Genomic DNA, 27,400 nt, shown 5'->3' with positions numbered 1-27,400 from the left:
ATTTTACAGCATTGGTTTAGTTTGCATGCCCAACATCCAGCTCACTTCCCTTGCTCAGATGCATCTATTTTAACCTTTAAACACGATTGATCCTCTCTGGTAAAGTTAAACGCCTGTTACACAGAAGCAGAGTTTTCAAGGGAGGGAGGAAGTTCGTGCTTAGCAGCTTTTGCAGATGTAGTCTGGACTCCCCCTGGCATTTTCTTCGTCAAGGGCAGTAGACGAGGTCGGGGAGAACAGCAGGCAATATGGTGATTGGGTAGGGATGCCAGCACATGCCCATATCGAATTTGGAGCAGGTTTTTTGCCATACGGCCCCTTGAGTCTGCGCCGCCATTTGATAAGATTGTGGCTGATCTCTGTGACCTCTACCTTCCGGTCTATCCCCTATACCATCTGTTGCTCCCTTATTATCCAAGAATCTGTCGATAACTATATAAATATTCACTGACACAGGCTCCACTGCTCTTCGGCAAAGAGCATTCTCCCTGCGCCCGACACTTAAAATTTTTTTTTTTTTAAATCGCTCTTCCTCGCGAGGGCAGAACATTGAACAGGGCACTGGGCGATCATTTTGACTTGAAAGCACAATGCACTGCACCATTTCAGACATAGCACCTTAAACAGAGTAAAACATCCCAAAACGTTACACGTACTCTCTGAAACTGAGCTACACAAGCAGGTATTAGAAGTGGCTTAGTTAACGAGGAGTGTCATGTAAGGAGAGAACAGCAGAGTGGTGTCGAGGTTTATGGAGGGACTCCCAGGGCCTAGTCAGCAGAAAGCATGGCCGGAATGAGGCACTAAAATCCAGGGCTGTGCAAGAGGCCAGAATTGGGACATAGACCGAGATCTTTGAAAGTTGTAGTGCTGGAGGAGGTCACAAAGTCGGGGAGGAACAATCTGGACATGCAGATAGAATTTTTAATTTGAGGTGTTGTCGGTCTGGCAGTCCATGTAGGTAAGTGAGGCTGATGGGTAAAGGGCGGCACGGTAGCACAGTGGTTAGCTCTGTTGCTTCACAGCGCCAGGGACCCGGGTTCGATTCCTGCTTGGGTCACTGTCTGTGCGGAGTCTGAACGTTCTCCCTGTGTCTGCGTGGGTTTCCTCCAAGTGCTCCGGTTTCCTCCCACAAGTCCCGAAAGACGTGCTTGTTAGGTGAATTGGACATTCTGAATTCTCCCTCTGTGTGAACAGGTGCCGGAATGTGGCAACTGGGGGATTTTCACAGTAACTTCATTGCAGTGTTAATGTAAGCCTACTTGTGGCACTAATAAACATTATTCGTATAAATGGGACTTGGACATGAAGTGGCTGTAAAATGTTTGCCCCCCCCCCAAAATATATTTTCAAGGCACCTTACAGTTCTTGGAATAGCAACAAAAAAAACATCAAGTTGAATGGAATGACAGGCTGATCTACGATGCGTGATGTAAATTGTTGATGCTGAGCTGAAGGACATTTCATTGATCAGTTCCGAAACACCCCCAGGGCATTCCACAATACGTTTTTAGAAATGTTGTCTTTTGGATGTTCCACTTGAATAATGTCCAGCGTCGACTTATCAGCTGATTTTCCCAGTTCCAGTTTCACCTGTGTGCGCAAAGTCCAGATGTGACCTGTCATGTTGGTGGTGGTGGTGGTGGGGGGGGGGGGGGGGGGGGGCAGGTGCAGTGGAATGGATTCCAATTGTTTGTTGTAACTAGGCGGAAAGCAGATTGCAAAGAAGTGGGGCGAGTCCGTCAGAAGTTCCATCCGTTTTTGTGCTCGACTGAATCTTGTCGAATGCAAGGTATATTTTTGTTGAATGTTCCGGAGTTGCCAGTACTGCTAGTGGTTGAGACTTTCTTTGAAACTGATTGAATTCGGCTAACTGGGGTTGTTGCTCTTTTTTGATACAAGAAATCTTAATTGCGACGAAGCTTCAGTCAAAAAGAAATGCTACAACAGCAAAGCTATCCATGTAAGTTAGCTCAGTTGGCTGGGCGGTTGGTCCGTGATACAGATGCGGGTTCAATCCCCGTACCGGCTGAGGTTATTGAAGGCCTCGCCTTCTCAACTTCGTGCGAGTCGCTGGCTGTGCCCTTGAATTGAGTAGTATTTCAGAGTTAATGACATTGCTGGAGTCACGTGCAGGCCAGACCAGATAAAGGCGGCAGATTTCCTTCCCTAAAGGTCGTTAGTGAAGTTGTGTTTTTTTTTAACGACAATCGACTTTTTAATTGCAGATATGTAATCAATTCAAATTCCATCATCCGCCGTGTTGAGATTTGAACCCAGGGCCCCAGAGCATTTACCCTGGGTCTCTGGATTACTAGTCCAGTAACAATACCACTGCCACCCCTCCCAAATAAATAGTAGTAATGACTAATTCCAAATCTTTGAGTTTCTGGAAGCAAATAAGTCGGACAGAACAGACACCCGCAGTACAAGAAAATGCAAATAAAATGGCACCTTTACGACAGGTTTGTATGACCAGTCACAAGAGCCGCGTTGACAAAACTGATGTTGATGTTATCGAGAAAGAGAGGTTGGAAGCTGAAGCTCGGAGAAATATTTCCTGTTCGGGAGGCGACCTTGTTCTCTATCCATGAATATTTGTGGGGGTGGTGCTTTGTAAAATATCTCTAGATACTTCAACAGCCTCGATAACTTTAGAATGACTTTTTTTGAATCAAGGGAGTACGGTTATTGCGAATGTTAAAAATGTGTTTTTATTTTTAAACTTACCCTCCTCACATACTGCTGCAGGTACACCAGTGTGTGGAAAGGTTTGTGTTCAGGAAAAGGATGGAAGTCTTGATGTTTATTTTTGGTGAACTATCAATTGCCCCAATTAGAGAGATTTTATTGAGTGATGGGTGGAGGACAGTGTGATTGTAGCAGAGGAGGGAGGTGGGTGGAGGAGGAAGAGGGGTGGACGGCAGTTGGGTCGGTGGACTCGCTACAAAAGGCCTGATATGTAACTTCATTCACGTGGAGATGTTTTTTTTTTACATAAAGTGTGAGTCTTTTATACAGTTCTTGAAAGGAATCAAATTGAGGAAGTTGCTTTGTTACGTGCTTGCCGTCTTTAATTAAGGTGTAAATCATGATTGCTTCGGGTAAAACTTTATTTGAGGAAGTATGAAAATAGCATGTACAGATTTATGCCATGGTTTAAAGTACGATCTAATTCAGTCATTCTAAAACCATTTTTGGTTGAAGGATCCCTTTTCACACCAAATAAATTATAGTATTGTATAACACTCAGTAAGGCGGCACGATGGCGCAGTGGTTAGCACTGCTGCCTCATGGTGCTGAGGACCCCGGGTTCGATCCCGGCCCCGGGTCACTGTCCGCGTGGAGTTTCTCCCCGTGTTTGCATGGATCTCACCCCCAAAACCCAAAGACATGCAGGATAGGTGGATTGGCCATGCTAAATTGCCCCTTAATTGGGAAAAAAAAAGAATTGGGTGCTATATAAAAGTACTGTTTAGGCAAGCATTTTAAGAACGCTTTTAAGGAAATGGGTATTTATTTACAGACAGAAGTGAGTTAGGTGTGGCTGCCCCTCACCCCATAGTATTGAATGCTTAATTTTTTTTTACACAACTACGCTCCAGTGAGCAAGTCTGAACTTAGACCTGGTAGCCACCATCAGTCTTGGTAAGTGCAGGCCTGCCTGGTGATCGTGCTGCTCCTTTATGAACTGACCCCTTTTGAGGTGAGGGACACTGTGCTGCAGATATGGTGACCGCACTCTGCTCCCACATCCAAGCTTGCATCAATGCCCTCTCTGGCTGCCACGTAGAATAGGAAAGCCGCATTCTTAAAATTTAGAGCATCATATTAGTGGTATTTCAAATTAAGGGGCAATTTAGTGTGGCCAATCCACCTAACCTACACATCTTTGGGCTGTGGGGGTGAAACCCATGCAGACACGGGGAGAATGTGCAAACTCCACATGGACAGTGACCCAAGACCAGGATTAAACCCGGGTTATCAACGCCTTGAGGCAGCAGTGCTAACCACCGCGCCACCGTGCCGCCTACGATTTCATTGTAGACCCACAGAAATATCAGGCAGGCAACAGTCAAGAGAGAGAGCTTCTTTCTGGGTGTGGAAGCTTCTGCCTTCAGACAGCAGGTGGCAGAGGAGAGAGAGAGCTGCTTCCTCCTTGAGGGTCCAGTGGCTTCCCCTCGGGTTCTCTACGAACCCCCCCCCCCCCCCCCCCCCCCCCCCCCCCCCCCACACCCGATTGGAACCAATCGCTGTTGGTTGCCGGGCAGAATACCGTCTCTGGCCAATCCATTGGCCACCAGCCAACGAATCGAAACAAACCCCTCCATACTCCGAGATGCCATAAAGACTGGGTTCTGCTGCCCAGAATACAAAACTTTATAGCGCAGTGTATTTTGACACTTTGAGTCCCTTACGTCCTCTGATCCATGGACAAAAAAAAATAAAGACAAGATAAAAGTAATAGGAACCAAAGGAATGAGCAGGAAGAACCCTTGCACTAGGCTCAGTGAGCTTTTCTACAGTGAGATAGATGTTTTTATGAGGTAAAAGAATTGAAAGATTTAGAAAGACGGTAAATGGTGTTGAAGTTCCGGCATGATCTATTTGCATGGTAGAATAGGTTCAAGGGGCTATCGTCTATTCTTGTTCTTGTGTAACTGCATAATCTATATAATAGCACCTGTCATTGCCAACAATCCTGTTAATGGGGACGCTTTCGATAGCGGTGAATTAGTGAAATTATTACCACTTGAACTAAAGCTAATGAGTTTCAGTATTAGGAATCCGTTGATACCACCTACAGTCTCTTAGGTTAGCTGTGCCTCGGGGCAAATTTAGATGACTGTTGTCGGTCCCGAGAGCAAGATTCTACCAGGTGAGCATGTTCTTTACCAAGCATCTACAGTTCTTATTTATAAGTTGCTCTTTTGCCTCTTCGTAATGCAAGGGAGAGAGAGAGAGAGAGAGAGAGAATGTAACTGTAATCCAAGTAAATAAGTAATCATTGTCTACTGCTATACTCGCTGTGCTTTGCAACTTGAAACATCCACCTTTTGCAAATCTTTCTTTTTAAAGCTTTTGCATTCTCTTTATTTTATAAATGTAGAGTGCGCAATTCATTTTTTCCAATTAAGAGTAAATTTAGCCAATTCACCTACCCTGCACATCTTTTGGGTGTGGGGGCGAAACCCACGCAAACACAGGGAGAATGTCCACACGGGCAGGGACCCAGAGCCGGGATCGAACCTGGGACTTCGGCGCCGTGAGGTGGCAGTGTAGCTTTCTCAATTGCTGGGATATCTTGAGGAGCTGGGAGGAGCAGTGATTACCTCTACTCACGTGAGGAAGTTTAATTTTCGCATGGCCCTTTTCGGAAAGTAGTTCAGCACAGAAGACACCATTCAGCCAATCAACTATGCCCTGGCTCTCTCAAAGGGCAATCTGATTAGTTCCACTGCCTGGCTCTTTCCCCTATTTCTCCAAGAATGTATCCAGTTCCCTTTTAAAAGCTGTTATTGAATCTGTTTCCACCACCCTAACAGTTAAAGCATTCCAAATTCTAACCGTTTTTACAGAAAAGCTTTTTTCCCTCCCATCTCCCTTGGTTCTTTTGCGAATCCCCTTAAATCTCTAGCTATTAACACCACTATGATATGCTATCTTGACCTCCTTTGCTGTAATTCTCCAGTCCAGCTGTATATCTGTAATCTGACATCCGCAGACCCATCCTCGCAAATCTCATCTGCACTCTGTCCAATGTCTACACCTCCTTCCCAAATTTGGGTGCCCACAATTGGACACTGCTCCACCTGGGCTGAAAGTAGCGACGACTTTTTGAAATCCGAGCCTGCGTTTGTAAAGTTCTGGATTCCATATGCTTCACTAACTGCCTTGTTCTGAGGTTTGGCTTTGATTCCCTTTTTATTCCTTAAAATTTTTTTTTTTAAAGTATCCAGTTCATTGTTTTTTCCAATTAAGGGGCAATTTAGAATGGCCAATCCACCTAACCTGCACATCTTTGGGTTGTGGGGGTGAGACCCATGCAGTCCCTGGGAGAATACGCAAACTCCATATGCACAGTGACCCTGGGCCGGGATTAAACCCGGGTCCTCGGCGCCGTGAAGCAGCAGTGCTGACCACTGCTCCAACGTGCCGCCCTGGGTTCCACGGCTGTTCAGTACTTTGGGATTATCTGAGCTTGCTTAGATAGACTCAAAATGACCACTGAGAGTTTCTAACAACTTCTTAAAAAGCTGAGACTCCTCTCGGGAATAGAGAAGGCTTGAGTAGTCTTTAAAGCCATTAAAACATTTTTGGGGTAGATTTAGTGAAGATCCTTCTACTTGTATGGAAGACCAAAAGTGGGGACTACGAATACAAGATATCTGCTGATTAATCCGACAAGGAATTTAAGAGAAACTTTGGTTAGAACATGAAACTTGCAATCACATGGGCTAGTTGAAACAAATAGCTTAAAATAGAAGCATTTGAGGAGAAGCTAACTGAATGTGATGGAGAAAGGACTAGATGGATAATAAGGTTGGATGAATGTGATAAACATAGGAATTTCATATATATATATATTATTATATTTAGCGGGTGCAGTAATGGTTAAAAGCCTGGGTTAGGGAGTGTATCTGACTGCTGCAGTCATGTTTTTACAAATCCTTGGGCAGCACGGTGGTGCAGTGGATAGCATTGCTGCCTCACGGCGCCGAGGTCCCAGGTTCGGTCCCGGCTCTGGGTCGCTGTCCGTGTGGCGTTTGCACATTCTCCCCGTGTTTGCATGGGTTTCGCCCACACAACCCAAAAGATGTGCAGGGTAGGAGGATTGGCCCTTAATTGGAAAAAATGTAATTGGGTACTCAATTTAATTTATGAAAAAAAAAAGTTTTTACAAATCCTGGTTTGAAAGGCAGCTAGACCTCGGGACTACAGAGTGCAATTAAAATATCGTAAAAGTAAGATCACCATTTATTCCAACCCTGGATGTTGTTTACCTAAATAGGGCTAATGGAATTTTGTTTATAGAAAGAAGGTTCCCTGGGGAGTAGATAATTGGAGACATTGTGTTTAGCCTTAGCCAGATGGTCATAACACCAATCAGTGGGATTGGGATGATGTGGTTATTGGGTGGAGCTGCAGCTGTCAGGTGTTGAGTTTAGTTTTAATCTGTCTGTGAACAGACCAGCAGCTTCTGGAAAAAACAAGCCAGTTAAAGTATTTGACAGTGAACAGAACCGGAGCTTTTTTCCAAATGCTGGGAAGTTAAACAGTAGTTTGATACAGGCAAGAATCTGCAAGCTGGTTCCTGAGGTATCGCTTGCTCTCTCTCTCTCTCGTTCTCTCTCCCAGCAGTTTACCCAACCCAAGCCATCTCTATGAAGCACACATTCCTGGCTCTCCCAGCTGTATTTCAAAGTGGAGATGGATTTGCTTGATGGGAAATGAAAAGATAGCAGTCAGGAGATATAGCGATTCATTTTGTTGTTAAGCAGTGGTTAACTGGTTACAAACTATATTTTTGTGTGAAGTTAAAGTGAGCTCAATACTGTTAGTTTGTTTTATTATACTATATTCCTATTTGTGCGCGGAGTCAACCCTGAAGCAAAGTATCCTTTCCTCTTTTTAAAAAAAAAAGCATCCTTTCCTCACAATCTTACAAAATGAAAGTAAAATATTGGGGTTTGTGTCCATTATCCTAGCAACTGTAGGGGTCTGGTCCGGTATCATGATATGAGGTCGGTTGGGAGGAACTTTGCGTGGAGAATAAACCATTTGGGCCAATGCCCTGTTTCTGTGCTGTAAATACAGTGCAAGTCTGCCTTGCTTTCACTTTCCATTCCCAGGCCGTTGTATTTTCTGATGTGCCTGCTGTGCTTCAGAGATGTACAGGGTGGGCAGTGCAGTCAAAGGGCTATCATGCTCTGGAGACCAAAGTATTGGGAAATCAGCCAATGACATTTTGGATTTTTTCATAGCTGTACATAGTGGACATGTTTAGGAAAAATAAGGCACAAAGGACTTAGAATATCCATCCAGCTTGACATTGTACCATGACTTGGAGAATCGTGTGTACTCCACTAGGCCACTCCTTTCATGCTGCCTGATACCATGTTTTGAGCGGCAAAGGAAGATGTTTTATCTTTGGATCTAATAATAAGAACAATCGGGATTTGTTCCTGGGCTCCTTTGTGACCCTAAAGCAGACGGCCGAGGGTGAACAGCTGAATTCTGAACTGCTGCAGATGCAGCGTGGAATGGATTTTACTGAGGAGGGTGAGATTCCCTGAAGGTCGTTCGGCGCTGTAGGTTGATCCTGGCCCAGATTTAGCAGATGTCCATTGCCATCCTCCAGTATCCTCTTTGTTAATCCTGGCACGGAATCTTGCAAAGAAGCGAACACATTACAAAGAAAGTGTATGTACCCTGGTGACGGGAGTCTCGGTTAGGTTAATACTTGATATTTTCTTCTGATCATTTGTTCATGGGGATGTGGGCACCACTGGCAAGGACAGAGTTAATTGCCGACCCCTGATTGTCCTTGAGGTGGCGATACTGAGCTGCCTCGCTGAACCGCTGCAGTCCGTGTGGTGTTGTAGGTGCACCCACAGCACTATCGGAGAGGGAATGAAGTACCGGCGAGGGAGTTCCAAGGCAGGATATAGTGCCTCAGCGAGTTACTGAAATGTATCCAGTAAATAGTACACACTGATACGAGTAATTGGGGCTCCTATTTATCCAACCTCTTGTTCACAGATGTCCAAATTATGATGACCATAACTACTTTTGAAGAATATTGAAAAGGAATCTCCTTTGAAGTCCCAATATAGTATTTATGGGGAGGCAGTGGTGTCGTGGTCTTGTCACCGGTCTAGTAATTCAGAGACACCGGGCAATGCTCTGGGGAATTGGGTTTAAATCCCACCATGGCAGCTGCTGGCATTTGAATTTGCTAAAAACAAATCTGGAATTAAAAGTCTCATGATTACCATGAAACGATTGTCGGTTCGCTAATGTCCGTTAGGGAAGGTAATCTGCCACCCTTACCGGGTCTGGCCTGCATGTGACTCCCGAGATCCACAGCGATGTGGTTGACTCTTAAAGGCCCTCCGGGGATGGGCAACAAATGCTGGCCCAGCCCAGCGAGGCCCACGTCCCATGAACCAGTAAAGAAAGTACACACATTAAGTACACACATGCACGGCCGCACAGTGGTTAGCACTGTTGCTTCTCAGCGCCAGGAGCCCAGGTTTGATTCCCGGCTGGGGTTATTGTCTGTGTGGAGTCTGCACGTTCTCCCCGTGTCTGCGTGAGTTTCCAACGGCTGCTCCGGTTTCCTCCCACAAGTCCCGAAAGACGTGCTTGTTCGGTAAATTGGGCATTCTGAATTCTCCCTCCGTGTACCCGAACAGACGGCGGCGGAATGTGGCGTCTAGGGGATTTTCACAGTAACTTCATTGCAGTGTTAATGTAAGCCTGCTTGTGACAATAATAAAGATGATTATTATTGCATGCATAACGCCCAGTGTAAACTCGCCTTTATCAGTTTTCCCTTACTGCTGCCTGTGAGCAGGTGTTACCAGTAGCGTTAGGCACTAGTTACTATTTTTACATTTCCCCCTACATTCTAATAAATTCCCCCAGGCGTTCCCCGGGGTTAATTGTTGAAGGTATTTTTTTGTGTAGCAAAATGGTGTTTCCAAAAGAAATCAACCCGCGGAGCCCCCTGGTGGCTGAAGCCTGCACTCACTCCACAACCATTGGAACTGGCACAAAATTTAAAGAGAAATTATTCCCAGGAAACAGTGACCAAAAATTGTAACAGCAGGAAGTGAGGTTTGTTGGAATGGCATGCCTAAACTCAGATGGCTGTTGTGAGCATGTTGGGGAGCATCCACTTTGAAATAAAAGAAAATTACTGCGGATGCAGGAATCTGAAACAAAAGGGAAAATGCTGGAAAATCTCAGCAGGTCTGGCAGCATCTGTAGGGAGAGAAAAGAGCTAACGTTTTGAGTCCGATGACTCTTTGTCAAAGCTATAAGACAGAGAAAGTGGGAAATATTTATACTGTGTAGTGAGAATGAAAGATGAGTCATAGCCACAGAAACCCAGGGAAACAGGATGCTAATGGTCACAGAAACCAAGGGGAAAGAGTGCTAATGGCAGTCCCCAGAGAGGACAAAAGATGTGAAAGGTCAAACAGCAGGGAAACTAACATCAGAGGATGAACTGTAGGTGTGGGAGGAGGGAAAAGGGGAAGCAAAGAGGAGAAAGGTGGATAAGATTGGGGGGGGGGGGGGGGGGGGGCGGAATTAAATGTATATTAAGAAAGAAAGAAATGTTAAAGACAGTTAAAATGAAATGAAAACAAATGTGTCGAGGTGGGGCTGATCATCTGAAGTTGTTGAATTCGATGTTAAGGCCGGAAGGCTGTAGTGTGCTTAACCAGAAGATCCAACATCTCACCTGGTTTGAAAGGGTTAGACCTTGGGACTACAGAGGTGCAATGAAAACATAGTAAAAGTAAGGTCATCATTTATTCCAGCCGTGGATATTGTTTACCTGAATAGGGCTAATGGAATTTTGTTTATAGAAGAAGGTTCCTCGGGGAGTAGATTATTGGAGACAAGGGGCGTGATTCAACCAAAACATTTCTAAAGTGTCGTTTTGGGGCAGTAGGCTTGGTGTTTCTCGCTGGATTTTTGGATGAGATCCATCAAACTATTCAACCACACCTAGTCATTTTTTGGGGTCTTGAGGAATTTTTCTCCACTCAAGCCCACACTTAGAAATGTTTTCAGCAATGGGGATCTGTGGGACCGGCTCCTTAGAGATCAGGCCGCCATCTTGAAAGTATGCCCTGATCTCTGCAAGCTTGAGGGTTCGCCACCCCCCCCCCCACCCATAATGTCACCCCTGTGTATATGGGCATTACCCAACAATTCCCCCCTCTACCGTACCGTGGCACGGTAGCACAGTGGTTAGCACTGCTGCTTCGCAGCGCCAGGGTCCCAGGTTCGATTCCTGGCTTGGACACTGTCTCTGCGGAGTCAACACCTTCTCCCCGTGCCTTCGTGGGTTTTCTTACGGGTGCTCCAGTTTCCTTCCACAAGTCCCAAAAGATGTGCTTTTAGGTGAATTGGACATTCTGAATTCTCCCTCTGTGTACCTGAACAGGCGCTGGAATGTGGTGACCAGGGGCTTTTCACAGCAACTGCATTGCAGTGTTAATGTAAATCTACTTGTGACAATAATAAAAATTATTATTATAAGTGAGGACACCCCGCTATGGGGTCACTGCGGGGCCCCACCTTTTCAGGCCTTCCCCCTTTCAGGGGCCCACCCAGAGCCACCCCTTTATTAGGCCCCTTCATATCCGCCTCTCACCCACTCCTCATCCACCCCCTTTCGGCATGATGCAGGCAGGGAACGCCCCGAGTCCGGATGGGCTCCCGGTGGAATTTTATAAGACGTTTCTGGGAGATCTGGGGCCCCTGCTGGTAAACAATTTAATGAGGGGAGGGAGAAGAGGAGCTTCTCAAAGGCCTTTTTTTAGGAAAGTTAACACCCTGAATTTGGGGATTTGTTTGGGCGGGGAAATCCCCCCCCCCCCCCACCCCCTCCCCACTATCCACTTCCTGACCATGGCTGAATTTTCTGCGCAGTAGTAGTTCATTAAATTTGGCGGGGCCAGCATGTGTACCCCACGTCCAGCAGCACCTTGTTTAACCGGGGGAGGACTTCCCCGTACAAACAAATCCCCCAAAATCAGGGTGGTAACTTTCCTAAAAGAAAAGGCCTTTGGAATAAAAATCAGGAGGTTCTGAAAAACGAATAGGAACCTTGGGAACACTGTCGTTTTCAAAAACAGTTTAGTTAAAAGATTTTGCTGTAAGCAGCACAGGAGGTTTTTTGCCAAATGCTGGGAAGTTAAACAGTAGTTTGGCACAGGCAAGAATCTGCAAGCTGGTTCCTGAAGGATATCTCTCTTGCGCACGCTCTCTCTTTCTTAAGCAGTTTATCCAAGACATCTCTGAAACAAGTAAACCTGGGTCTGCTAATTATTTATAAATGGGTTTTGACCCGAGATGGTTTTTGCTTGAGTGAAGATAAATGATAGCAATTGGGAGTTGGTGTTTAATTTTATTGTTAAGCAATGTTTAACTGGTAATTATAAGCTATTCTCTTGTATGGTGTTAAAGTGAGTTTAATATTGTGTTAGGAAGTTTTAGTATGCCCTATCCCTATTTCTGCGTGGAATCGCCCCTGGAGCTTAAGTAGCCTTCCCTCAATGTCTTGCAAATTAAATAAAATATTGGGGTTTCCTCACAACTGTTGCCGTCTGGTCCTGGATCGTAATAATGGACTTTAGCATCCACCTTGGTTCGCTTTGGCTCCTCGCCCTCTTTCTGCCAGTTACATCTCCTCTCCTCTTCTGGTCCTTAAGGCACTGATTCAAGGTTGAAGTTTGGAAGATTCATTCCAGACGGTTGTAATCTTTTACATTCTTCTGCCTCGTGGTCAGAGGACCGTATGATCGCAGTGAGATACTGAGTATGATCCCCTCCTCACCTGACATACAAGGGCAGGGTTGCCTCTAGCTCCAGTAGCCATAAGCAATTTCTAGCCCCTTTTTTTGTTACCAGTTAATACCAGGAGCACTGGGTGGTCACCTTCAACATTTCAGCTCAGCACGCTAGACTGCAAACTTGTGACTAAACCGCCGGGGAAACCTTTTTACTTTCTGATTTGTCCTAGCTACCATTCACCGTAGAACTGAGCTCACCCAGAACTCCATCGCCTGGATCCAAACGCTCACCAAGTCCGTCTCACCCATTACCCTTGACCCAGAAACACTTGTTTCCAAATCCCACCATGGCCTGCCCCTCCCTATTTTTGCAATCTCCTGCAGACCCACCTAGGTCATTATGCTCATCCAATTCTGGCTCCCTCCGCATGCTCCGTTTTTATTTGTTTCAGCATTGGCTCTGCCTTCAGCTGCCAAAGTCCTAACCAAGCTGTGGAATTTCCTCCCTGACCCCCTCCACCCCATTCTCCTTCCCTCAGGACTCTCCTTCAAACCTACCTTGTTGAAGCTTTTGGTCCGAATGTCCACTTATGGGCTCGGTGTCCAATTTATTTGACCCCAGTGAAGCGCCTTGGGATGTTTTATTGTGCTGAAGAATGTATCTAAGAGTCAGTTGTTGTTGTTGATATACAATTTTGCACGAATGATCTTTTAAATCATTTTAATAAGGAATAGAACGCATGCAGTGATTTCTTTATTCATGTGTATCATGACAAGACTGGCATTCATTGCCAACCCCTTATTGCACTAGAGATGGTGGCAGTGGTGGTGAACCCTCTCCTTGAACCGCTACAACCTGTGTGGTGAAGGTGCTCCCGCAGTGCTGCTAGCGAGAAGACATCCATGGTTTGTGAAGTTTGACGTGGAAAAACATCAGCCACCTATCAGCTGAAGCTTTCTGCAGCATTTTAACTGGTGGGTTCGACGTTGGCGCGATCTCGGTACTTCCAACGTCCTGTTGCCGTGTGGGATGGCTTTGCCTTCACAAACCCAGTGAGGGAGGAAAACCAGAGGCGATAGTTGAGGGTTGACTGGTGGAAATGTTCAGGCCTGCTTATGGGCTGTAACATTTAGAGGAGTGTGATATTTTAACAGTTAGTCATAAATAGCCACAACCATTAAAAACATTTGCTTGTTTATCCTCTTGGGTATTGCCGATTAACTATACAGTGGTGTCAGCAGAACAAATTCCAGCCATGTTTCCGTACTCTTGATAGTAAAACAGCTGACTTGTGGTTAAGACCGTGGTGCAGTGATGTCATGTATTCTTGGCTGTTGCCAAGGCCTAACAGTGTCCTCCACGATCCTTGTCTGTGAGTCTGTTTACTGACATTTTTCTGGCACTTTTACAAGCAATGAAATAACACATGTTGAGGCCTGGAGTGCAGTTCCTGGGAAGTGGTTGCTGTATAAAGATGACTGAAGTTCAGTTTTCTCATTCTTCATCCAGGTTTGAGTTCAATATGCCTTTTCTTCTGAGTTTCAAGCAGGTAATACTGTCGTCGTTTTGCTTTTCACCTGAAATTTGCTTAACCACAACTCCCCCCAGCTTGCCTGTCCGACTCGAGCCGTTCCTGGTGCCTGATCTGCATGCAGTTTTATCATTTTGCAATATGCTTGTCATGCATGCTGTTAGGCCTTAAAATCGCTGCCCTGTAACACTGCATTGCTGATTAAAAATTAATAAAGAAAAGACCGACCGTGTTAAAGTTTGTATGGTGCCCAGTTTGATGATGTACGGGTGGTGTGAGCATAGTTTGTTTGAATACATGGGGAAAGATTGCAGCATTCCGCACTGACTTGTTTTTGTTCCATTTGTGTTTTTTGGTTCCTCCTGAGAGCTGGGTTTTTTTTGGTGCTATTGGCATTAGCATTTTCACTCCTTCCTTTCTGCCTGACTTCTGTAATCACCGTCTCCCCAGGTTGCGGACTCTTGTTATGTTTCCTGCTTGCTTTGTACCCTTCACCTTCACGGGATTCCATTCTGTCCATTGTGCACCTTGAAAGAGAATGGACTTGTGTTTATAGAACCTCAGGAAGGCCCAAAGCACTTCACACCAAAGGAATGAGTTTTGTAACATGGCCAAATACAATAACCAATTTAGATTAGAGCAAGGTTCCACCAACAATAAGTAACCAATAAAACTCTATTTGGCTTATTGACCGAGCACAGGGCGGTGGAAGCAGGGTCAATGATGATTTCAGAAGGGAGTTGAATAAATATTTGAAGGGAAAAAAATTGCAATGAGTAATAATAAGCTTTACTAAAAGTAGACTTACAGTAACACTGCAATGAAGTTACTGTGAAAATCCCCTAGTTGCCACAGCCCGGCACCTGTTCACACAGAGGGAGAATTCAGAATGTCCAATTCACCTAACAAGCACGTCTTTTGGGACTTGTGGGAGGAAACCGGAGCACCCGGAGGAAACCCAATTTGGGAATCGAACCCGGGTCGCTGGCGCTGTGAAGCAACAGTGCTAACCGCTGTGCTACTAAGAATAGTGCTTGGGAGTCTTACTAATTGAAATAACTCTTTCAAAGAGCCAGCAAAGGCTCTTCTGTTCTACGTCATCCTGTGATTCATTAAAGGTTGACTAGAGTATCAGGAAAGCTCCTGAAAGGGTTAAATCCCGGGAGACAAATTGAAAATTTGGAAGTTAGGGCTACAAAGCAAGGTTGCGGGGGGAAACGGGGAGCTTCCATCCAATGGGTAATCAAGTTTTGGAATAGGTTACAGTGCGGGGCTTTCACACAGATTCTATGAATGGGTTCAGGTGACAGGATTGATCTTTGAATAAGGGACAGGCTTAATGGGCTTTTGTGGTTGTAAGACAGTGTTTTTCTGAATGGCTGAAGTTCCTACTATCTGAGGATTGTAAAATCATGATGCTGGCTTCCCTTCCCCCAGCCCCCTCCGAGACCTCCTTAATCCCGTACAGTTCGTAACCTCTCTCCTGTTCTCTAGCACTGCTGATGGGAATCTCCATTTGCCACCTCCCAGTGCTCGGGTGGTCCGTATGTCCTTCTGTAACATTAGCCTGTTTGAGTAGCTCCTCTGTTGTGACTGACTCCTTGTTCTTGTGGTTTTTTAATTCCCCATACTGAGCAAGCCTTAGAAACAGTATCTGCACATGCTGCATGCCTATACACGTTAACCGGTGGTGTGAAAAGGTACTTGACGTATTATTTGAACCTAGTCTAAAAAAGCAATTTGAAGGTGAAAAATCTTTTTGCCTCTGCTATTTTGATGCATTGTATCAATTGAAAGCTAGCATATTGATAACATAATAAATGTACCAGTTGTGACATTGTATGACTGCTTCATGCTTATCGTAAGTAAAACAGTGAAAAGCCACAGTGATCTTCGGCCGACCTGTTGCGTTGCCTATGTCCATAAAGGAAAATACTTTTTTACCCTATTAAATTCTAAAAATTATGTAGAAGCACTCCTAGAATCTTAAAAGCACAGAAAGAGGCCTGTCTTCCCATTCTGCCCATGCTCGCCTTCTACAATATCTATCCAATTAGCCCCAGGCCTTTGCTTTTTCCCAATAACTCCAATAATAGACTTGATTGTCACGAATAGGCATACATTAACACTGCAATTAAGTTACTGTGAAAAGCCCCTCCGCATTCAAGTATTTATCCCGTTTGCTTTTGGGGCTGGTTTAGCACAGTGTGCTAAACAGCTGGCTTGTAATACAGAACAATGCCGGCAGCGCGGGTTCAATTCCCGTACCGGCCTCTCCAAACAGGCGCCGGAATGTGGCGACTAGGGGCTTTTTACAGTAACTTCATTGAAGCCTACTTATTTTTTTTTTTATAAATTTAGATTACCCAATTATTTTTTCTATTAAGGGGCAATTTAGAGTGGCCAATCCACCTACTCTGCACATTTTTGGGTTGTGGGGGCGAAACCCACGCAGACACTGGGAGAATGTGCAAACTCCACACGGACAGTGACCCAGAGCCGGGATCGAACCTGGGACCTCAGCGCCGTGAGGCGGTTGTGCTAACCACTAGGCCACCGTGCTGCCCTTTTGAAGCCTACTTATGACAAGCTATTATTATTATTATTATTATTATTATATTAGGATTGAATCGGCTTCCACCACGTTTTCAGGCATTGCAAAATTTGCTGTAAAAACAATCACCTCCCCGCCAGTTCTCTGCCCAGTTATCTTAAGCCTATTTCCTCTGGTTACCAAGTCTTCTGCCAATCGGTGGCAATTTCTCCTTATTTATGCTTTCAAAACTCTTCATTGTTTTGAGCACGTGTCACATTTTCTCGCTGCCATACGGAGAACAGTCCCAGCTTCAGCAGTCTCTCATCCCTGGGATCATCGTAGTCTGTCTTCTCCAAGGCAACCTGGCACAATCTAATGGTACACTTCAAAAATGATTTGAATACTGAGTTCATGTGCGCACTATTAAATTCTTCAGCTCAGTTTTATCTAATGGCATTTGATTATTCCTAAGCATCAGGTGACCAGTTTCACAGTCCCTGAAGATGCAGCTTCTGAGTGGGCAAGTCAATGGCCTTTCTGTCTACGTGTCAATCGCTAGTTAGCCACGTGGGAGTTGATTATTTTTATTATTCTTTCAGGGGATGCGAGCGTCGCTGGCTGGCCAGCATTTATTGCCCATCCCTAATTGCCCCTTGAACTGAATGATTTGCTCGATCATTTCCGAAGGGACATTCGGAGTCAACCACGTTTCGTAATTTGGAGCCACATGTAAGCCAGGCCAGATAAGGATGGCAGATTTCCTTCCCTAAAGGACATCGGTGAACCAGATGGGTTTTTGAAACAATTGATAATTTTATGATCACTGTTGCTGAGACTAGCTTTTAGTTCTACATTTTAATTTCCCCAGTTTTGAACACATGCCCCCCAGAGCATCAGTCTGGGCCTCTGGACATTGTCCAGTGACATTGCTACTATGCCATTGTCTCTCCATAATATGAGATGACTAACATAGTCTCTTAGGAGAGGGTTTTTTTTCTTGCATGAGGTGTAGGTGTTGCTGGTAAGGTCAGCAATTATTGCCCATCACTAATTTCCCCTTGTGTGCTGATCTGTCTTTGGCCCAGTAGATGTAGGATCAAAGGACTCTACTGCTGATCATAGAATGTTAGAAATCTCAGTGCAGGAGGCTATTGGACTCCCTGGGAAAGTTGCTCATTGTGAGTTCCACAAATTCCATTTCGCAGATTCTTCTCTGTGCTCTTTAATATTCCTGAAATGTTTCACAATTTAATTGAAAATTAGATTATTAACTTGCTTTTGGTTGCATCTTGCGGGAAAAATTGCACGTGTATGTGTAAATGTGCAAATATATCTTCTAAGCCCTCCCCCTATTTTTGTTTTGGATATGGATCCTAAATTTATGCATCTATCTAGGATAGTGACATGGATATGTGAAATCTTCTGCCTGGGTATGGTTATCTACTCCTGATTTTGCGCCGTTGCTTTATTGTGCTTTCTGCTTTCCTTGGCTTGAAGTTGGTGCCTATTCGATCAACTTGTTAAATTAATTTTAGTGTGGAGTCCCTTGGTCAAAAGAGTGTGATTATTGTAGTTTCCATGGGGATTCATGAGAACTGCAACTCAGGAAAGGGGTTTAGGAGGCAATGTGGCTTGAGGATCGCCATTGATGGTTAAGTGATGGCAGAGCGTGGAAACGTACAATTGCACAGAGCTGGAAGAGCGAAGTGTATCAGCAAGATTGTGGATCTGAAGAAGTCTGGAGTTGTCGGCTGGAGTGAGGCTATTTGGGGATTTTTAGACAGGAACCGTGATCTTGAGGTTTACGTGAGGGACAGGGTGGTTGGCAATGGGAGTGAGTGTGGTTTTGTGTGGGTAAAAGCGCAGTCATTGTAATTTACGGGGTATAGAGTGCAGTAAAATGAACATTAGAAAAGTCAAATCTGAAGGTGACAAAGTCATGATTGAATGTTTCAACAGCAGCTCAGGTGATGCAGCCGAAAGGCTAGTATTTTTGTAACGGACAGAGTTGACAGCTGCAGTTTGCTTTAGACAACACCCTGCTTTTATGAGGTAATGTTGCAGCAGTTTTAGTCACGAGGTCTGCTCTGCTGTAGTTCACGGAGACTCTGTGAATAGACTCTGTAGACTGTTTTCTATGCAGTCTGCTGCTTTGATCGGCGCAGGCTGGGAGGGCCAAAGGGCCTGTTCCTGTGCTGTAATTTTCTTTGTTCTTTGTTGTTCTAAATGGACACGGCTGTTCAGTAGACTTTGCTGCGAATTCTGCCATAAGCCTCAGCCACAGCAGTGTCAGTGTGTAGTCTGATTCATGTTTCTGGTCACAACCCTGCAGATTCCGAGATAACCCAAAATAAATGTTCGATAAGAACAGTGTAAAAAGGTTCTTCTCACTAATTGTGGCATATATATTTGCTGTAATTTTATACGCGTTAAGTACCAACATCTGGACTTGCTGAGTCTGGTGCCCAGAATTTCCATTTTGTTCAAATCTTGTTCAAAGTCCCTGGATTCAAGTATTCATCTCACCATATGGGGTTAGCTATTGGCTATGAAATGCAGTAATCGCTCCTTGGGTTATTTTTATTCAAATGTACCTTTTTGACTATTTTAAAAATATATTTAAGAGTATCCAATACTTTTTTTCCAATTACGGGGCAATTTAGCGCGGCCAATTCGCCTACACTGCACATCTTCTTGGGTTGTGGAGGTGAGACCCACGCAGACACGTGGGAGAATGTGCAAACTGCCGGTGGGCGGCACAGTAGCACAGTGGTTAGCACTGTTGCTTCACGACACCAGGGTCCCAGGTCCGATTCCTGGCTTGGTTCACTGCCTGTGCAGAGTCTGCATGTTCTTCCCGTGTCTGCCTGGGTTTCCAGAGCTCCGGGTGCTCCGGTTTCCTCCCACAGTCCAAAGATGTGCAGGTTAGGTGGATTGGCCATGATAAATTGACCTTAGTGATGTAAATGTAGTTATTAGGTTGCGGGGATAGGGTGGAAGTGAGGGCTTAAGTGGGTCGGTGCAGACTTGATGGGCTGAATGGCCTCCTTCTGCACTGTATGTTCTATGTTTGCTGTGTTAAAAATCACAGTTCACTCTATTTTCATTCTTCCAGTCATGTTCTAGGATCTCCAAACTTTGAAACTCTTCCCACCCCTTGTTATCCCCTCTATAAATACAAATTGGAGATTTTTGAAATTAACCTTTATGTCAGTTAACAATTACTGATTACGTTTCTTTTATCTCAAACCTTTTCCTCATCCTCTCGGCCTCGGTGTACTCCTGCACGATAAGCCTTGATCCTATATCTAGGCTCCCTGTTAATAAATGTTGATTGTCCTGGTGCAAGCGGTTTTTAAAAGTACAGATGACCATAGGCTGCTTTCCCCTTTGAGGGGGGTGAGTTGACCTGAGGGGCAAGGTTGAGAAGGCGGGGCCTTCATGAATAACCTCAGCCGGTACGGGGAATTGAACCCACGCTGTTGACCTCGCTCTGTATCACAGACCAGCTGTCCAGTCGAGACTGAGCTACGCAAGTTTTCAACAAGTGTTTCAAACCACTTCCCTGCGTTGTTTGCTTTTGTATAACATGGAGTCTTGGGAGTTGGTTTAGCTCAGTTGGCTGGACGACTGGGTCATGATGCGGAGCAACACCAACTGCATGGGTTCAATTCCCGGACTGGCTGAGGTTATTAAAGCTCTGCCTTGTCAACTTTGCCCTTGACTTGAGATTAAATCACCACCAGTCAGCTCTCAAAGGGCAGAGCAGAGTATGGCCCGCTGGGACCGTGGTGACATTTTACATTTTTATTTTACAAGTCTGCAGCATAGGAACAGATCATTCTGCCCAACCTATCCCAAGTTGGTGTTTATGCTCCACAGGAGTAGGCCATTCAACCCTTCCAGCTGTGTTGCTTTGATGAGGAAGCATTGTTGAGGGTAGATCATAGAATTTACAGTGCAGAAGGAGGTCATTTGGCCCATTGAGTCTGCACCGGCCCTTACAAAGAGCACCCTACTGAAGCCCAGGTATATACCCTATCCCTGTAACCCAGTACCCTTACTTAACCTTTTTGGACACTAAGGGCAATTTAGCACTTAACCCGCACATCTTTGGCCTGTGGGAGGAAACCGAGACACTTGGAGGAAACCCACGCAGACACGGAGAATGCGCAGACTCCGCACAGACAGTGATCCAGCCGGGAATCGAACCTGGGACCCTGGAGCTGTGAAGCAACTGCGCTAACCACTATGCTACCGTGCGAGGGGGTCACAAGATACTGAGCATTGAAAGATTTATGATAAATTGACTGAGGGGCGGGGTGAAAGCTCCAAGATTGTAACTGAACTCTTAAGTAGCACAGTGGTTAGCACTGTTGCTTCACAGCGCCAGAATCCCAGATTCGGTCCCAGCTTGGGTCACTATCTGTGCGGTGTCTGCACGTTCTCCCCGTGTCTGCGTGGGTTTCCTCCGGGTGCTCCGGTTTCTTCCCACAAGTCCTGAAAGAAGTGATATTAGGTGAATTGGACATTCTGAATTCTCCCTCTGTGTACCCGAACAAGTGCCGGAATGTGGTGACTAGGGGCTTTTCACAGCAACTTAATTGCAGTGTTAATGTAAGCCTATTTGTGACAATGATTATGATTATTAGAAGACAACATTTGTTCTACTGTTATTTGTGCCTACCAATGTTACAAATTAATTGATAAATCCTGGATTACAATAAATAGATAACATGATGTTTGCAGTAACATTTACTTATTTTTAACACATCTGTTTACTCTGGATTAATGGAAAACTAAGCCTGACATGTTAAACTAAATATTTTTCGATAAAGCAATGTTTGGCACAATTGCCCATTCTTTTAGCTGGGAGTGAGCTTGTTGTAGAGGTGACTTTGCAGATTCCCTCGTGACGGTGCTTTTGTAAAATAGATTACTGGGTGCTGCCAGATGGATGTCAGTTGCACAGAAACTTTTTGGAACAATCTTGGGGGATCCAGTGGGTGAAAACTTGGAAAATGTAACTTGTTGGACATTAACCATGGACGCGGGGAAGAGAACTGTGGTTCATCACCTGGAGGCATAAACCGGCGAGGTGCACAGAATAAATGCAGTGGAGTGCAGGAATTTTTTATTCAGTCTATCCCATGATTCTACTTCATGTCATGGCGAAGGTAAGGAGGAGACATGGAGTTGAGTTTAAGCATGGTGATGGATGAGGAAGTTGGCTTAACCAGCATATTATTTCGGGAGCTAAGACCCTGTAGAACTCGGAAATATTTAAAAAATATAATGAGTTATTATATAGGGAGTCCTTACTATCGAAAGGTTTGATTATCTGCTTTACTGTAGAGAAATTATGACCATCACACTAACTTTACATAAAAACAAAATACGTCGCCCTATTTTCGAAACACTAAATCCTGAAATATATAAAATTGGTATTGTAGTAAAGTAATTCACCAGAATCAGAACTGTACTATCTTACGGATGTTTACCAAATTTTGTTTGGGTTTTATTCCTCCTTCTCCCTGACGCAATTGTGATGTATTTCTGTTCTGTAACTTGAAGTGATTCAATTACTGGACCTTTCTACTTGGTTGGGTTCTTTTGGCAGTCTGGTTTATTCTCCAGCTGTTTGTCAGGTTTTTACTGCCGTTATTTTCCAGATTATTGCATAACAAATCCTGAAGTTCGAATTTTTTGTTTGTTCAAAAGGTCTGCAGATCCATCACTTAAAAGCAACTTGGGTTAACACCACTAGGTCTGGTTCTGTATGGGTCTTAACACGAACCCAGTTAACAAGTGAGTGGGTTAAAGCTTTGAAACGCCAGTCACTATATTAAAAGATTTGTTTTGTGGAGCTTTTGTCTTGATCACTTTGCTATAGAAACGGACCTTTCCAAAACTACAATATGCAGGAGGTGGAGCAAAGCAGTTCATAGTATTAGGAGAACCTGTTCTCCAAGGCTGTGCTTGAGTATCAATCTTACTGCTTTAGTTTCGTGTTTGTTTTCAGTAAGATCATTTGATTTGTAATGTGCTCCAGCAGTGGTATGCCTGAAGTTTCATTGTGAACTTGTAGATTTCAAAGTCATTACCTCTGTGCTCGCTGACCTACCTTGGCACCAGGTCCATCAACACCTCCTTATTATGTTCATCCTTCTTTTCAAATATCTCCATGACCATGCTATTCCCCAGCTCTAACTTCCTCCTGTGCTAGGAACATTGTAGATCTCTCTGCCCCTCCAGTTCTGGCCTCGTGAAGCTCCATCGTTAGCACACTCTTCCTTTAGTTGTCCAGCCCCTATGCTGTGCAGTTTCCTCCTCGAACTTTCTACCTTTTTGCACTTCTCTTGGCCTTTTAAGATTTTCCTTAAAACCTACCTCTGTTTTTGATCATCTGGCCGAATATTTCCCTATGTAGTTTGGTATCAGATTCTGTTTGATTTACACGCCTGCGAAGTGCCTTGGGACATTTTACTGTTTCTAAGGTACTATATAAATATAGGTTGTTGTAGCTTCATAGGATATCAGCAATGCTCATTTGGTAGCACTCTGACTTTTGAGTCACAATGTTCTGGGTTCAAATTCGACTCCAGGACTTGAGCACAAAAATCAAAGCTGACATTGCAATGCCTGCAGAGGGAGAGCTGCCCTGTTGCAGGCACTGTTTTTCAGGTGAGGCACTAAACTGTACTTCCAGCTGCTTTCTGGGGTGGAAGAGGGGAAAGCACACATGGCACTGCTTCAAGGAAGATTGGGGTTTTATCCTCTATTATCTGGTCATTTTCGCATTGTTGTTTATGGGAGCGTGCGGTGTGCATTGGCTGCCATGTTTCCTGCATTGCGCTCAACATCGTGGGGTTACCATTGATCAGAAACTGAACTGGACTAGCCACATGAATACTGTGATCATCAGAACAGGTTAAAGACTAGGAATCCTATGGCGAGTAAGTCGCCTCCTGACCCCCCCCCCCCCCCCCCCCCCCCCCCCCAACAAAACAAAACACACACACACACACACACACACACACACACACACACAAAAGCCTGTCCACCATCTAAAAGACACAAGCCAGGAGTGTAATGGAATGCTCTCCATTTGCCGGGGTGAGTGCAGCTCCAACAACACTCAGAAAGCTCGACATCATCCAGGACAAAGACGCTCTCTTGATTACTACCCCTTCCACAAACATCCAATCCGTCTACCACCGACGAACAGTGGCATATACAAGTTGCACTGCAGGAACTCTCAAAGATTCCTTATGCAGCACATTCCAAACCCACGACCACTGCCATCTAGAAGGGCAAGAGTAGCAGATACTTGGGAACCCCACCTTCTGGAGGTTCCCCTTCAAGCCACGCCACTAGGCAACTCGGGATGGACAATAAACGTGGCCTAACCAGCAACACCCACATCCCATAAATTAATTTTTAAAACCAGTGATTATATTTCAAAAAGTACTTCATTGGCTGTAAAGCACATTCAGACAGCCAATGATTATGAAAAGTGCCATACAAAAGCAAGACTTCTTTTCGAGAAAGTACAGCATTGAAATGAATAGACCACAGATCATTACACTCTGTTTGCACGTTTAGTGATATGAGCTGATTTTCTTGTGTGATAACTGGGTGAAAATTTAATGGCTCCGGATGTTTCTTGTGATCTTTGAGTGGATTGTCTTCCAGGTTCAGTCCTGGGCACTACTGACTGCATGTTTGTTTTTAAACATGAGACAAGGTATCTCTCCTGAACCAACATGTTTTTGAGATCTGATTACTTTTATGTCCTGGCAGTCTGTTTTGTATAGTCCCTTGCTTAGAGAACAATGCTCGCTACACAGGTACTGACGCTATCGAGTTGTGCACACGTGGTGTAGCTTCCATACAATTGTACAGCTTTCTAGCATCTGATGTGCTTTGATGGACTTGCAATCAAATCTAAGGCGCAAAAGTTTATTTTTCAAGATTGAGTGTTGCACGCACGTCTTAGTAATAACTGCTTCATTCTTGGATGCAAAATATTTTAGATAGGGGGCAAAGGCTGAAAGGTCATGGTAACCCTCAACCTCTACATTTTAGCAATATATAGATCTATAAATTACAGATGGCTTGTATATGGCGAGCCTAACGAGCACGTCTGAATTTCTGATGAAGATGGCCAATCTATTGGTGCTTGGCCGTCAATGTTTTAGACCCTAGTACCACATCAGATTAGTGCAAAGGTGAAGCACAATGGGGAGGTTGTATTGTTGCTGAGCATAAGTGTTCGGAAATGTTCCAGAACATTGTGTGCAACTCTGACTAATTATAATCACAACAACACACGTTTACATGTAGAAAAGCATCCTAAAGTACTTCAGAGATATAATTTGAAATAATTAGGTGCCATGCCAAAGAGGGGGTATTAGCAGGGGTTTTTAAAATGCTTGGACAAAGAGGTGGGTTTTGAGGAGAAGAGTGAAGTGGAGAGGTGTAAGGAGGGAATCCCAAAGCGCTGGACCAAGCCAGCTGAAGACACTGTTATGTAATGTTGGAATGAAAAGGAGGGGAGTGGTCAAAAATGGGTGGGCACAGAATTCTAAAGACAGTTGTATGGTTGAATGAGGCTAGAGGTGGAGAGGGGTAAGGCCATGAAGGGATTTAAACAGGAGAATGAGAATTATAAATTGGGAGGCATCGTACGACCAGGAACCAATGCCTGTAGAGTGAAGATGAGGAAATAGGCGAGTGACATTTCGGAAGAGCTAAAATTGATGGAGTTTGGGATCGGAATGCTGATCAGTTGAATATTGGAATGCATGATTTTCGAGGTGACAAAGGTGTCGATGAAGATTTCCGCAGCAGATGGGTTAAAGTAAAGGTATCTCATTGAAACAGATTCAGAGACAGCTTGACAGGGTCGATACTGCCAGGCTGTTTCCCCTGGATGGAGAGTTTCGAACTGGGGAAAGGGGCCAGCCATTTTGGACTGAGGTGAGAAGATGCCTCAGTTTTGGAGTTTTCATCCTTGTTTTTAAACTTCCCCAATGGCCTCTCCGCCCCCTAATTTCTGCAACCTCGCCCTGCAGCACTTTGAGTACTCTGTGCTCCTCCAATTCTGACTTTTTGCAATATCCCCAGTTTTAATAATTCCAGCTATATTTAATAATTTAATAATCGCTTATCGTCACAAATAGGCTTCAGTGAAGTTACTGTGAAAAGACCCTAGTCGCCACATTCCGGTGCCTGTTCGGGGAGGCCGGTACCGGAATTGAACCCGCACTGCTGGCATTGTTCTGCATTACAAGCCAATGGTTTAGCCCACTGTGCTAAACCAGCCCCTTCAGCTGTGTAGGCTCTTCCCTTTCTAGACCCGTCTACCTCTATCCCACTTGTTAAAAACCTACATCCTTCACCAAACTTCAGGCTGTATCTCCTAGTGCCTATTTATGGCCCTAGCATTGAGCTTTATTTGATATAACCATTTGGCGGTATAGAACTAAGTATTGCTGAAAAAGGGACATACTATCGAAGCTTTTCATCTTGCACTTATCAGGGCAGTTATGCAAGATTAACCAACAGTCAAGGGAACAATTACTTATACTGCATGAAAAGAGGGATTTTACAGCTTGGCAAGGAGACTTTGGTCGAGATGTTACCATGGAGAATGCAGTAAGGAAATGTTAAACTGCCAAACTTTTGTTTTGCTTCAAATCCAAACCAGGCAGGTTGACTCTGATTGACCAAGGCATTGCCATGGGGAATTATCAGAGAATAACTGTCCGCTAGACTTTTACTTGGAAAAGGTATAATTCGTGGACATGTTCCTACTGTCTGCAAAGGGCAGGGTCCTGTGTATGAATACATGTAGCTTCTAACTAGTAAGTGAGCCACATTGTCAGCCCAACTTTCAGTGAAATTCCTAGCACAGTTAGGATTGTTTAGCAAGTGCTGTTCAATCGCATTAATGTTGGATGTAATGTTTTGAATTTTGCTGGCATGGGCCGGTTGATGATGATTCTGTGAAGCACCTTGGAATATTTTTGCAACTTTAAGGGAACGATATAAATGTAAGTTATTGTTCTTGGACGTTATGGCTGGAGCAGGCGACTGAACAGGAGAAGGAGTTTTTAATGAGGGCTGATGATGATGGCTTTGATCTTACTGTTTAATTGAAAGGAATTGCAGCTCATGCCAAGATTGGATGCTGGACGAGTAGTGTGATTACATGGGTAGCGGAAGAGTTGAGAGCATCTAGTTGCAGTGAGATGCATTGGAAGCTGGGCCGACCTGAGCTTCGTTCTCGGCGGGGGGGAGAGAAGTGGATTTAGGTTAGAGAGATTAAAATATGAATCTGTAGGGAATAATTGGCGGGGATTTATAATTGTCCTGTGAATTAATTCTGATATTGGTTTAGTGCATAAAATGTTCCATTCGGTTTTTGGTCGCTCTTTGGAACTGAAACAGGTTTGTGGTCATTGTGCACTAACATATGTAACCATTAATCATTTGGTGTGAACGTTGATGCATAACACTACGCTGAATGAACTAGTGTTGAAAAGCGTTTTGGTAGATCCCTTCATTAAGTTTAGTGAGGCTCATATTGTAGGACACCACCAAGAACACAGGAAGATCCAGCAATGGGTCAATTGTAACTGCCAATGGGCAGCACGGTGGCGCAGTGGGTTAGTCCTGCTGCCTCACGGCGCCGAGGTCCCAGGTTTTGATCCTGGCTCTGGGTCACTGTGTGGAGTTTGAACATTCTTGCCGTGTTTGCGTGGGTTTCGCCTCCACAACCCAAAGATGTG

General features: G+C 44.6%; 1 protein-coding gene across 2 annotated transcripts in view; it reads left to right on the top strand.

Moving 5' to 3' along the window:
* The window catches only part of wbp1la (WW domain binding protein 1-like a), a 95,157-nt gene that overhangs the window by 53,199 nt on the left and 14,558 nt on the right, over positions 1-27,400 (top strand). Inside the window, exon 2 of one of the 2 annotated variants that reach the window (XM_038821532.1) lies at positions 14,047-14,086. The exons of the other annotated variant lie outside the window; for it this stretch is intronic. Coding sequence (XP_038677460.1) covers positions 14,060-14,086 — 27 coding nt within the window. The 5' untranslated portion in view covers positions 14,047-14,059. The remainder of the gene's footprint in view (positions 1-14,046; positions 14,087-27,400) is intronic. 2 annotated transcript variants of the gene reach the window in all.

This window comes from Scyliorhinus canicula, chromosome 16 (assembly GCF_902713615.1).
Source record: "Scyliorhinus canicula chromosome 16, sScyCan1.1, whole genome shotgun sequence".
Classification (NCBI taxonomy): Eukaryota; Metazoa; Chordata; class Chondrichthyes; order Carcharhiniformes; family Scyliorhinidae; genus Scyliorhinus; species Scyliorhinus canicula.
The sequence above is the reverse complement of the archived record's forward strand: the minus strand, read 5'-3'. Positions and strand labels throughout refer to the sequence as shown.